Source organism: Nerophis lumbriciformis, linkage group LG05, assembly GCF_033978685.3.
Source record: "Nerophis lumbriciformis linkage group LG05, RoL_Nlum_v2.1, whole genome shotgun sequence".
Classification (NCBI taxonomy): domain Eukaryota; kingdom Metazoa; phylum Chordata; class Actinopteri; order Syngnathiformes; family Syngnathidae; genus Nerophis; species Nerophis lumbriciformis.
In genome coordinates, this window is record NC_084552.2 from 33,721,266 (window position 1) to 33,734,748 (window position 13,483).

The 13,483-nt window shown below is 38.3% G+C and overlaps 1 protein-coding gene across 2 annotated transcripts in view; it reads right to left on the reverse strand.

The window, feature by feature from the left end:
- large1 (LARGE xylosyl- and glucuronyltransferase 1) overlaps window positions 1-13,483 on the reverse strand; it is a 218,281-nt gene that overhangs the window by 58,220 nt on the left and 146,578 nt on the right. For both annotated transcript variants that reach the window (XM_061960698.2, XM_061960697.2), the window contains exon 5: window positions 4,443-4,566. In XM_061960698.2, coding sequence (XP_061816682.1) covers window positions 4,443-4,566 — 124 coding nt within the window. The remainder of the gene's footprint in view (window positions 1-4,442; window positions 4,567-13,483) is intronic.

A 13,483-nucleotide genomic window follows, 5' to 3' on the forward strand; every position in this document is an offset into this window, starting at 1 on the left:
GGTCCGTTTCCCGGTTAAAGGTAATTACTGCTAACAACCTGACGACTATTCTTGGCATTACTGTATCTTCATAGCGACAATCCAGTTGACTAACTATTGGCAGAACAACTTTTTGATGCACTTAATCTTAAACTCCTTCCCCATTTATAACACATCTCAACATTGGTGAGCCAAAAGAAGAGACACAAGGTGCACCGGACTCGATGAGACTCGGAGTACCATGTAATGCTAACAAGACTGCTATCAGTTGTCAGAAGTTGTCTGGGCAATGTCAAGTGGAGATAAATCGGTTGATTTATTTCATCTTCGACACAGACTACGTTTACATTGCAGGTCAAAGTGGCTCAGATTGGATTTTTTTTTTAATCAGATTTTTTCCCGCTGGCTGTTTACACTGCAAGTAAGATGTGATTTTTATCAGACTCCAGCATAAACGCGCATGTGGTCCCAATGTCGCCTCGACATCACTTGCATGCGCACTTGGATAAAGTGAAAACAAAGGAAGTTGACCAGGAGGAAGTTGCTAATACTACAAAATAAAATAAAAGTCGTAACACCTTAAAAATGAGTGCGTTTTAACGTGAAAGTAAACTAAAGTAATATAATGTATGAATTACCAATTATAGTATAATATATTTGGGAGGGTTCTAATCTTTTAATGGCTGTTAAGTAGAGGAGACATAGATCTACGTGAGCTTTATTTTTCAACTCACATGTAATCTCTGCAGACTTTACGAGGGCCAACAAACATAATAAAATATCACTGACTGTGCAAGGTCTGCTGTCATTGGAATGTCGACTGCTAGGATGTTCATATATTCTAAAGAACGACTAATAATCCTCCTGAAGGGGGGTAGAACCAAGCGTCTTTTCATGTCGTTCTCGCCATTTCCCGGGTCTAAATTGGCTGTCAAAGTGTACCAACTTGTCAAAATACGTCCTTGTCCTTCAACTATCCAGGCATGATTTGTGATCTAGAATAGTTTGACTAGCAAGGAAACGAGGAAGCAGCTGATCAGTCGATGATGTCAACATTGACACACAAGCTTGTGATCACGGCGTCGCTATAAATAGTTTGTCTGCGTTAGCATTTATACTAACAATATCACTAATATTTGGTTAATATTCAATTAATGAAATGTAAATGGAGTATTGTTGGCTGTTTTGGGATTTTTTTATTGTGTTTTATGGGCGGAATAGAGGACCTCCCATTGGCTCCGCTGTAAGCAGACTTTTATTTACGTTTATTTGTGAGTTAGAATGCATTAAAAAATAAATCCGTCATCATGTCGTTCATAATGATTGTGAACGTTAGGCAAAATTTTAAAAAAAGTGCAGTACCCCTTTAAATGTGGCATCTTCTTCTGCTGGCTTGAATTAGGTGTCAAATGCTATCCATCGGAGCACTTTTTAGTCACTTATTAGTTTAAAATGTTAAATAAATGCAAACCAAAGTTCTAATATGCCAGTAGTTATTGTGCCTATTTTATCTTTGAAAACCAAGATAATTTCCTTTCACTTTCAGTGATTGAACCTGAAAACCTTGAGAATATGTTTCAATTTCCTTCTATCTTGCTACATATTATCGTTATTCCAACAAAAGAGGTACCGGAACTGGGCTGCATAAAAATACTGTTTCATACCCGAGAGCCATTCCCCCTTTGTGTTTGGATCATTTAAGGGTTGATAATCTCACCCAGGGTTTCTTGCCACCCCAGGCACACCTGGACATAAATGTATCCCAGGCTGTAAATTGAGTCTGTGGGACCTCTACTGGTCGTGCTTGGAATATGTACAGCAACCTTGGTAATATAAAATCTAATAGGTAGTTAACCATTGTTCAATATTGTCTTTAACGTTTTGGATTACTTTGATTTTTTACTATGTTCACTCCCAAATACAGTACCTTATTGATTTCATGTCTCATCTGAAATCAAATCTTTGCTTGATTTCATGTAAAGGAACATAATTAAATGTCAATAATTGTGACTTTGTAATATTTAATTTATAACATGCATGACACAAAACCTTCCAAGATATCCATTGTTATTGGTATACAACTAATTAAATGTTCATAATGTCCTTAACGTTTTCATATTATCAAATAGCCTGGGCTAATGGTTCAATGTAAATGGCAAATAGTGTTGGACTAAGACAGCAGCCTTGCCTAGTCCCCCTTTCCAAAGTGAAACAAAAAATGATTTTAATGGAAGTCAATAAGATATCCAGAGGAATACTCTGGCACTACAGAAAATATGATTGCAATCAAACCAATTTTGTTGCTATTTTGTGACATACAGTGCATCCGGAAAGTATTCACAGCGCTTTACTTTCTCTACATCATGGGTCGGGAACCTTTTTGGCTTAGAGAGCCATGAAAGCCAAATATTTTAAAATGTATTTCCGTGAGAGCCATACAATATTTTTTTTAACACTGAATACAACTAAATGCGTGCATTTTTAAGTAAGACCAACACTTTTAGGGTATAATAAGTCTCTCATTATTTTTAATAACATTGTTATTCTGAAGCTAACCATTAATAAATAAAATACTTCTTACCATTAATGCGACTTCTTGAACAGGTGCGGTACAAAACGGATGGATGGATTAAAATGTATGAGAATGTTTTATATTTTGAACGTTATTTTTAACACTGTGATTACCAGCGGAATTATTCAGTACTTATCCTGTTAAGTAATGTCAGCTAAGATGTATCTGAGAGCCAGATGCAGTCATCTAAAGAGCCACATCTGGCTCTAGAGCCATAGGTTCTCTACCCCTGCTCTACATGTTACGTTACCGCCTTATTTCAAAATGGAATAAATTCATTTTTGTCCTCAACATTCTAAGGACAATACCCCATAATGACAATGTGCATTTTTTATTTTATTTTGCAAATGTATTTTAAAAAAACAACTACAAATATCACATGCACATAAGTATTCACAGCCTTTGCTCAATACTTTGTTGATGCACCTTTGAGAGCAATTACAGTTTCAAGTCTTTTTGAATACGATGCCACAAGCTTGGCACACCTATCATTGGGCAGTTTTGCCCATTCCTCTTTGCAGTACCTTTCAAACTCCATCAGGTTGGATGAAAAGCGTTGGTTTTCATCCAGGATGTCTTTGTACATTGCTGAATTCTTCTTTCCCTCCCTCCATGCTTCACTGTAGGGATTGCATTGGCCTGGTGATGAGTGGTGCCTGGTTTCCTCCAAACATGATGCCTGGCATTCATGCCAAAGAGTTCCAAGTTTTGTCTCCTCAGACCAGATAATTTTGTGTCTCATGGTCTGAGAGAGAGTCTTTCAGGTGCATTTTGGCAAACGTTTTACTAAGACATGGCTTCTGTCTGGCCACGATACAATACATGCCTGATTGGTGGATTGCTGCAGAGATGGTTGTCCTTCTGAAAGGTTCTCCCTTCTCTCCACAGAAAAATGCTGTAGCTCTGACAGAGTGACCATCGGGTTCTTGGTCACCTCCCTGACTAGACTAAGAAGAATGCAGCAATGTACAGAGACATCCTGGATGAAAACCGACACTTCCCATCCAACCTGATGGAGCTTGAGAGGTGCTGCAAAAAGGAATGGAAAAAACTGCCCAAAGATAGGTGTGCCAAGCTTGTGGCATCGTATTCAAAAATACTTGAGGCTGTCAAAGATGCATCAATAAAGTATTGACTAAAGGCTTCAAAAAGTATGTACATGTGTTTTTTTTAATTTTTACTACATTTAAAATAAAAAAATAAAAATATGACATCGTAATTATGTACAAAATGGATGTATTCCATTTTGGAATAAGGTGGTAACATAACAAAATGTGGAAAAATCGAATGTGTGAATACTTTCTGCATGCACTGTATGCAGTGCTGTGTTTAAATCAAATACTTACTGTACGTCAGTATAGTTCAATAATTGTACTATTCACACGGTGTATTTAGTTATGTTAATGCACACATTTTACTGCTGTCCCAAACCGATTACTATTGTTGCACACTTTGCAATATTTACCCGCTTCTTCTTCTTCTCTTTATTGATGAGGAATTGCTAAGCACTCGGAGCATTTACTCACAGAACCAAGATGGTGACTATGGAGAGTGGCAAGTGTCCATCGCTGCACACTCACCATGATGGCCATTTGGGAGTGCAACATGCAGTTTTTGATGATATTCCTTGCATGACTCTTTATTACATGTGAAATCATAAGATCAATGTGGGGTAGTTAATAGTATTTTTAGTCACAAGGAACAAATGTCAGTTGTTGGTGTATTGTTTCATACAAGGAACAGAAAAGACAATTTAATTCATTTTAAAATTACTAACCTGTAGAATGTTTTAGTTATAGTCATCCAACAAAAGTAAGCCAACAGGGAAACCAAAAATGTAATGGTGCAAAATATCACAAGGATCTCTTATGAAAGTAAAGCTGTGAGTTACCTTCAGTTCATCTGCGTCATAGAAGTCGACCCGAACAGCAGGAACCATCCAGGTGTGGAACAGAGAGGACAGGATTTGCTGAGCTATGGAGTCTGTGATGAAATGGAAATGGAGGGGGTTCCGCCTGTGGACACATACACACGCTTAAGTACATTTTACGCCCTTTCACCAAAACTTCAAAGCATTCTACAACTTCAAATATGCTCGGATGGTAAATTAGAGTGCATTGTGACACCGGAGGGGAAAGCATATACACAATCTTACATGGTACTTTGAAAAGTTTTTCTCCTGACACCAAAGGTAACAATCTGTCATTGAAGTCATTAGACTCACAACACAGACTTCTCTTAGCTCTCACAGCAATAAGTAATGGTGCTATTTAGGAATCGGGAAACTCGTGGAATGTCTTTTTGAAAGGCGATTTTTACTAACCTTGCTTTTACATATTTATAATACAGTCTATGGCAATGCATTTCAGGCAGTAACCGAGGAATAAATCCAACATATTGTCACAATTATTGCAGCAAAACCAGCAGCAGCAATACAGAATGCGGAATATGAAAAAAAAAATGTGTTGTCGTGTTGATGCTCAGAGTTCTAGGGTTCATGAATGCACCTCAATCGCAATTACTGGTGCATATTGAGAAGTGTTGTGTTGCTGTGTTGAAAGTGAGGACTGCAGTTAGCCATTAATAAAGTTTAAAACGAGGGTCAGACTCCGTGCGTCTGTCAGGATACTGTACTTCTTACAAGACCTTACTTGCACAATATCACCTTCAAGCACTTGTTGCAGGTGGTTGAGTCTGCATTAGTTTTACTGAATTTTGGTAACCATCCACTGTCAAAATTAGGTTTCTAACAACTGAAAAATTACCCTGATTTGGAATTCTGGAAAAAAGGTGTATGCATTTCCAAAATGTTTTTTGAATATTTACACTGGTAGCCCAACTTAAGAGTGCCCCAACTTAAGAGTGTTTTGAGACTAGAGCTCACTCTCAGCGAATAGTTACGCTTTAAGTTGCATCCCCTCCATTAATTAGTGTAGTAAATGCAACAGTGAAAATAGACCAAAACATCAGGTCTTACTCGCTAGCATTACCTTATAACTAAAGATGGACATGACTTTGTTTTTCCAAGCACGGAAAATAAGAAAGTGAGTGTGAAGGGCAGTGCTGAGAAAGAAAAGCAAATGATATTCATTGAATATGTACAGTCGTGGTCAAATGTTTACATACACTTGTAAAGAACATAATGTATAGATATATAGTTTATTATTCTTCGGTCAATGGTCAACAAAATAAACAAACAGTTGCACATTCATAGATTGAAAATGAAAATGAAAATGTTGCAGACCGAAAGGGTTTAGGCTGAAGTTGAACACTTATAGCGCCTAACCCTATAAACAATGTCAAGTACAAGATGAACTTCCGAAAATTATGAAATGTCCTTTGTACAACATATTATAAATACACATTATACACAACATGAACACTGTTCAATTATATACACAGTAAAGGCATGTAAAATATCCTTATACGCGTGTTAAACCTTTGTACCAATTTATATACTATATACAAACAATTATACTTCCATTATTATTTATATCCCACATTTAGTATTTTAATTAACATTGATCATAGTATTAACTACTGTGTTGATTCAAGAGTGATATATTTTTCCAAGACATTGGTCTTAAAGTGTTTTTTAAATGTGTGAATGGACCTGGAACATTTTAAGGAATCATCCAAGCTGTTCCATAGTTGAACCCCCCTGACAGAAACACATCTACTTTTTAAGCTTGTTCTTATCTTAGCTTTCTGGAAGACAGCTGAACCTCTGAGGTCATAGGTATTCTCTCTGGGTTTGAACCTCTCCTGTAGACACCGAGGCAGCATGTGGTTATGAGCTTTGTACGTCACAATAGCAGTGTTGAGGTCAACAAGATCATGCAGTTTTAAGGTTTTTAATTTAATAAACAGAGTATGTCATGACTGTCTTGAGTTTCCAATAATATCTACAACTACTATTTTTTTGTGATAGAGTGATTGGAGCACATACTTGTTGGTCACAAAAACATTCATGAAGTTTGGTTCTTTTATGAATGTATTATGGGTCTACTGAAAATGTGAACAAATCTGCTGGGTCAAAAGTTTACATACGTCAATGTTAATATTTGGTTACATGTCCCTTGGCAAGTTTCACTGCAATAAGGCGCTTTTGGTAGCCATCCACAAGCTTCTGGCAAGCTTCTGGTTGAATTTTTGACCACTCCTCTTGACAAAATTGGGGAAGTTCAGCTAAATTTGTTGGTTTTCTGACATGGATTTGTTTCTTCAGCATTGTCCACACGTTTAAGTCAGGACTTTGGGAAGGCCATTCTGAAACCTTAATTTTAGCCTGATTTAGCCATTCCTTTACCACTTTTGACGTGTGTTTGGGGTCATTGTCCTGTTGGAACACCCAACTGTGCCCAAGACCAGCCTCCGGGCTGATGATTTTAGGTTGGAGATAATCCTCCTTTGGGCAGCACGGTGGAAAAGGGGTTAGTGCGTCTGCCTCACAATACGAAGGTCCTGAGTAATCGTGAGTTCAATCCCGGCCTCGGGATCTTTCTGTGTGGAGTTTGCATGTTCTCCCCGTGACTGCGTGGGTTCCCTCCAGGTACTCCGGCTTCCTCCCACCTCCAAAGACATGCACCTGGGGATAGGTTGATTTGCAACACTAAAATTGGCCCTAGTGTGTGAATGTGGGTGGCGACTTGTCTAGGGTGTACCCCGCCTTCCGCCCGATTGTAGCTGAGATAGGCTCCAGCGCCCCCCGCGACCCCGAAGGGAATAAGCGGTAGAAAATGGATGGATGGATAATCTTCCTTTTTCATTGTCCCATTTACTATCTGTAAAGCACCAATTCCATTGGCAGCAAAACAGGCCAAGAGCATAATACTACCACCACCATGCTTAACGGTGTGGTGTTCCTGGGATTAAAGGCCTCACCTTTTCTCCTCCAAACATATTGCTGGGTATTGTGGCAAAACAGCTTGATTTTTGTTTCATCTGACCACATCTGACCCCCAGAAGGTCTTATCTTTGTCCAAGTAATCAGCAGCAAACTTTAGACGAGCTTTAAGGTGTCGCTTCTGGAGCAAGGGCTTCCTTCTTGCATGGTGGCCTCTCAGTCCATGGCGATGCAAAACACGCTTGACTGTGGACAATGACACCTGTGTTCCAGCAGCTTCCAATTCATTGCAGACCTAGTTTTTGGTGGTGCTTGGTTGACTCTTGATCATCCTGACCAATTTTCTGTCAGCAGCAGGTGATAGCTTGCATTTTCTTCCTGATCGTGGCAGTGACAAAACTGTGCACTTTCTACTTACAAACAATTGTCTGCACAGTTGCTCTTGAAATGGCTCCAAGTGACTTTCCCGACTTGTTCAAGTCAATGATTCGTTTTTTCAGATCTGTGTGAAGTTTCTTTTGACTTTCCAAATGTCGCGTTTGTAACCGAGTCTAATGACTGCATCACATGAGCCCTATTTAAATGGACTCAGAGAAGTCCACAGGTGTTGTCAATAATAATCACTCACATGAAGTTAAGAGGCCATGCCATGAAGCTAATTTGATTTGATTGTAACTTTTCTACATCACCAAAATTGATTAATGTATGTTGCTGTATGTATACTTTTGACCCAGCAGATTTGGACACATTTTCAGTAGACCCATAATAAATTCATAAAAGAACCAAACTTCATGAATGTTTTTTGTGACAAACAAGTATGTGCTCCAATCACTCTATCACAAAAAAATAAAAAGTTGTAGAAATTATTGGAAACTCAAGACAGCCATGTCCTTCACAGGTGTATGTAAACGTTTGACCATGACTGTATGTATATATATATATATATATATATATATATATATATATATATATATATATATAAATCATCAAAAATACAACTTGCCAAAGCGGTTCGAGTGGATCACTTAATCTCTGCACCATACTGAAGCAGATTGAGTCTAACGTCAGCCAAAATGTTTAAATATCTGAATGGCGGATGAAAATTACTATGAAAATATGGAGAAGCTGCTGATGGTGTGTTTGACGGAAAAGCAGCTCAAAGGCGAAATCGTAGAAGTCCACTCTTCTAGGTAAATAATGTAGATTATTATTACATTATTTCGTAAAACTACTAAAGTTGTTAGTAGCACACTACTGTATCGTTTTTGTAAAATATTTATTATATAAAAGTTTTTCCTTTTTAAAAGGCATGCTACAATTCAAATGATTTCAATTAATCTCAATAGGAGATGTTGATTTGAGATATAAGTGTTTTGAGTTAAGAGCTCCGTCACAGAACCAATTAATCTTGTAAATTGGGGTACTATTGTACTATATTATGGTTACTACAGGAATATTGTAAGCATGGCGACTGCTGTAGCGGACCAAGCCAATTGCTCCTTGTTCCCTCCTGTACACTTGCACGATGCAGCCAAACTTGATCTGCTGATGAAGACAGTGTGATATGCATGAAACCTCTAGAGAAAGCAACTCCGCAGACCATTAGCGAAGATTGTTTTTGCTAATTTAAATATTATTGTTTGGCGTGAGCGTGCGTTAAGGCCTTGGGGGACACACAATGCCATGAAGGATGCGATTCATCAGACAGGACGGCCAAGGCTTGTACAGAGGAGACAATAAACTCTGACCCAGAAGGAACGGCATCTTTTATCCAGGGACTCCTTTGAAATGAGATGAGACAGCTTAAAGGGATTTATGCTGTTAAATGCATTTTAGAAAACATCAGCCTGTGTGTGTTGAGAATGGTGTGTGCTCTATAGGTAATCAGAACATCCAAATCAGGAATATAATTGAATGCATTTAACAAAGGATGCAAGGACCATGGGATGTTGTATTCTCAATGACTTTGGGAATCAATGTGTCAGCTGCAACGTGCTGGAAGTCTGCGAGCTGCACAACAGAGATGCAAAATGTCAGCAAAAGCAATATACTATTCATGTTACTGGGAACTCGCAGCAAATGTGTCAGTACATCCAGATAATCAGGGTCACGTGACAATGATCTAATCTTCTGAATGTTATCTTGCATCCAAGGAGCATGGGCACTGATTTATAGTACTGTGGTCATCTACGAGTGCAAGGAGAAAGCATGTATCTGAGCAAGAACCTTCATGCTCACGCCGTTAAAATCGCATCGTCGTGTCAGTGCTTTGGTGTTCGTGTCTTCATTCAGAGTTTGCCAATTTAAAATGCAACAAATAAGTATCTGCTCATGTACGCCTCACTAACAGAGTAATTTACTGGTTCCTCACGTCAATAAACACTGCCAAATTAGAACGAAACAAATAAGTAATAGCAGTCCGTTGGCTGATTACGCGATCGATATGCTTCAGCTGGTTCTTTCCTGAACAACAATAAGGGAAGACGTTTGGTGGTCGAGTTAAAGATAGGTCAAATAATTGGAATAAATGAGAAGAGACAGACAGCTAAACCTGTGCTACGTACTCTCCATACCCGTTCAGGAAGGGAGATAGTAAGTGAGGAAAATACCTGGAAGTAAACAAATGGGTAGTCTTTAGAAAACAGGCATTAAATGTGAGGCTAACTAAAGAAATATGTCATATACAATTGTCCCAGAAGCAATGACGCAATTTGTAATAGTTGAGGCGTTTATCCATCTCAACTACTAAGAATACAGGAAGTTAATTGGAGCAAAACAATAGCTGGATAGAGGCTCTTATTTTTTTATATTTGGAAAATTCATTATACAGTCGTCACCTCGCCACAACGCTCTTCAAATATTGCGGCTTCACCACATCGCGGTCATGTCCGGAACCAATTAATGCTGACAAACGAGGAACAACTCTATATAACTTCCTATTTTAAAACTTTTATTATGATTTGGAGCAAGGCCTCTCAGGCTTTTTTTTTGTAATTGCTCTCTGAGTTTGCGACAGCTTTTTCAGAAATTTGCAGCAAAGGTTTTATCTATATAATAATTTGAGACCTCAACGTTTTATAATCTTGAGATTTTATGAATATTTTTTTTATCAATATTTCTAATTTTCTTTGTAACTTTAACCTTAAAAAGCACAACATTTCAACAAATTTAACACAACTAAAACTGAGCAATCAGTTTTATTTAGAAGTAAACAGTAAGCAGGAAAAGCAAGCTCTCTGAGCTCAATGTCAACTTACAGTCCGATCCTAATGAATGTTAACTAGAGCTGTTAACTCATGTCAGGGTTTCCCCGAGATTGCCAAGATAACTTTGGCGATGGGGGCGTGGTCAATTTGATGTCATATTATTTGCTATAATGCACATATTTTCTTTAAAAGAAAAAAATATATGTAAATACATTTAAAAAAAAAATCTGTTATTAATTATAGTATTGATAGTGTAAAGCATTACATAGTTAAGTATTATGGTATTAATTATTTTTCTCATATCATTTTGCTGTATTCTTCAAATGTTGCTGCTTATTGTACTTATTGAGAGTAGGGCTGCAACAACTAATCGATTAAATCGATTAAAATCGATTATAAAAAGTTGCCGATTAATTTAGTCATCGATTCGTTGGAACTATGCTATGCGCATCCGCGGAGGCTTTTTTTTTTTTTTTTTTTTTTTTTTAAATAAACCTTTATTTATAAACTCCAACATTTACAAACAGCTGAGAAACAATAATCACAATAAGTACAAAAACAGTACAAAACAGTGCCAGGGCGGCGCTGAGGCCAAGTCTCATGAGGTGGAGGTAAGCTAGCCAATGATGTGTCATGTGCAGCTCACGTGACGACGCCGTCTCCTTTGCGGAAACATTCGAAAAATGGCGCAGGAAAACAGTACGGATAGTTCAGCGGAAAAACATCTTGAGGTTATTGCTTCAATGGAGAAAAGTGTACGACCTAAATCGTCAAAAGTCTGGGAACACTTTACTTTAAAGACTTCAAAGAAGACCGTTTCCTGCAAAATGGCACGGAAGTACAACATTGCTTCAGGAGCACCTGAAAAGGAAACATGTTGGAGCCGTGGATGAAGGGAAGAACTCACGGTACGTAACTTTTTAAGTCCATAGTGGCAACAGGCATTCATGAGTTCAGCTTTTTTGTGAGTAACGTTAACGTTATGCCTTTGTTGCAACGCGGGGCTGATAATGTGTCTCCGGCACATTTGACTCCGTTTTGAGAGAGAAAACGCACGGTTACCAATTTCGAAATAAACGTAACGGACAGAAATATCTCAGGTTGGTTTCATAATGGATCAATGTAAAGCTATATAAATATATTTAGATTTGAGTGACGCTTTAGTATAACTAAACGTTATGAAGGTGCCGGAATATTTCATGCTATTATTCAGAGGCAGCCTAAAATGAATCCTTTATTATTCACAACAGAAACGTGTACAATATCTGATTCAGTTCTGATGAGTTACATTTCTGTGTTATTATTGGTGTATGCTGCACCCCCAATGTCCAAAACATGGTGCCAGTATGCTGGGGTTTTTTTTCCCAATAAAATACTGGAAAGGATAGGAATGTAGTTTGTCTCTTTTATCCGATTATTAATCGAAGTAATAATCGACAGATTAATCGATTATCAAATTAATCGTTAGTTACAGCCCTAATTGAGAGGTGTTTTTTCTATATTCCTTTTAGTTACTCTTTCTTTAATACAATTGCCTAGCAACTAATCTAGCATCTATTTCTGGTGTTATTGGTGAATGTACTCGTGTTTAGAGACTATTTACTTGTGTCGCTCTCTGTCCGCGACAAAACCCGAGTCTGACATCACACTTGCTTCGTGCTGCTGCGAGCCTTCCTCTCCTTAAAAGCCACCGCTGTCATCTTACAATTTGTCCACGGGTATATCTTGAATACATTGGTATGTCCACATCGCAGACATGCTGCCTCTGCGCCAGACAACCCTGTGCTTTACGTCATCACAACAACCAGTTTCGGCAGCACTGTTCCGGTGATTAAAGTACGTCTTTTTTCAGCGGCCGAATGTTTGGTGCATCGCTAGCAAATAGTGCGCGAATAATAAACTATATGTACAGTCGTGGTCAAAAGTTTACACACACTTGTAAAGAACATAATCTCATGGCTGTCGTGAGTTTCCAAAAATTTCTACAACTCTTTATTGTTTTGTGATAGAGTGATTGGAGCACATACTTGTTGGTCACAAAAAACATTCATGAAGTTTGGTTCTTTTATGAATTTATTATGGGTCTACTGAAAATGTGACCAAATCTGCTGGGTCAAAAGTATACATACAGCAATGTTTATATTTGGTTACATGTCCCTTGGCAAGTTTCACTGCAATAAGGCGCTGTTGGTAGCCATCCACAAGCTTCTGGCAAGCTTCTGGTTGAATTTTTGACCACTCCTCTTGACAAAATTGGTGCAGTTCAGCTAAATGTGTTGGTTTTCTGACATGGACTTGTTTTTTTAGCATTGTCCACACGTTTAAGTCAGGACTTTGGGAAGGCCATTCTAAAACCTTATTTCTAGCCTGATTTAGCCATTCCTTTACCACTTTTGACGTGTGTTTGGGGTCATTGTCCTGTTGGAACACCCAACTGCTCCATAGACCCAACATCCGGGCTGATGATTTTAGGTTGTCCTGAAGAATTTGGAGGTAATCCTTATTTTTCATTGTCCCATTTACTCTCTGTAAAGCAATGATCCCCAACCTTTTTGTAGCGGACCGGTCAACGCTTGCAAATTTGTCCCACGGACCGGGGGGGGTTTGTGTTATGGTATTTAAAAAAGTAATACAATCATGTGTGCTTACGGACTGTATCCCTGCAGACTGTATTGATATATAATATACATATTGTGTTTTTTATGTTGATTTAATACTTTTTTTTTTTTTTAAACATTTTTTTATTTTTTTTTAATTTCTTGTGCGGCCCGGTACCAATCGGTCCACGGACCGGTACCGGGCTGCAGCCCGGTGGTTGGGGACCACTGCTGTAAAGCACCAGTTCCATTGGCAGCAAAACAGGCCCAGAGCATAATACTA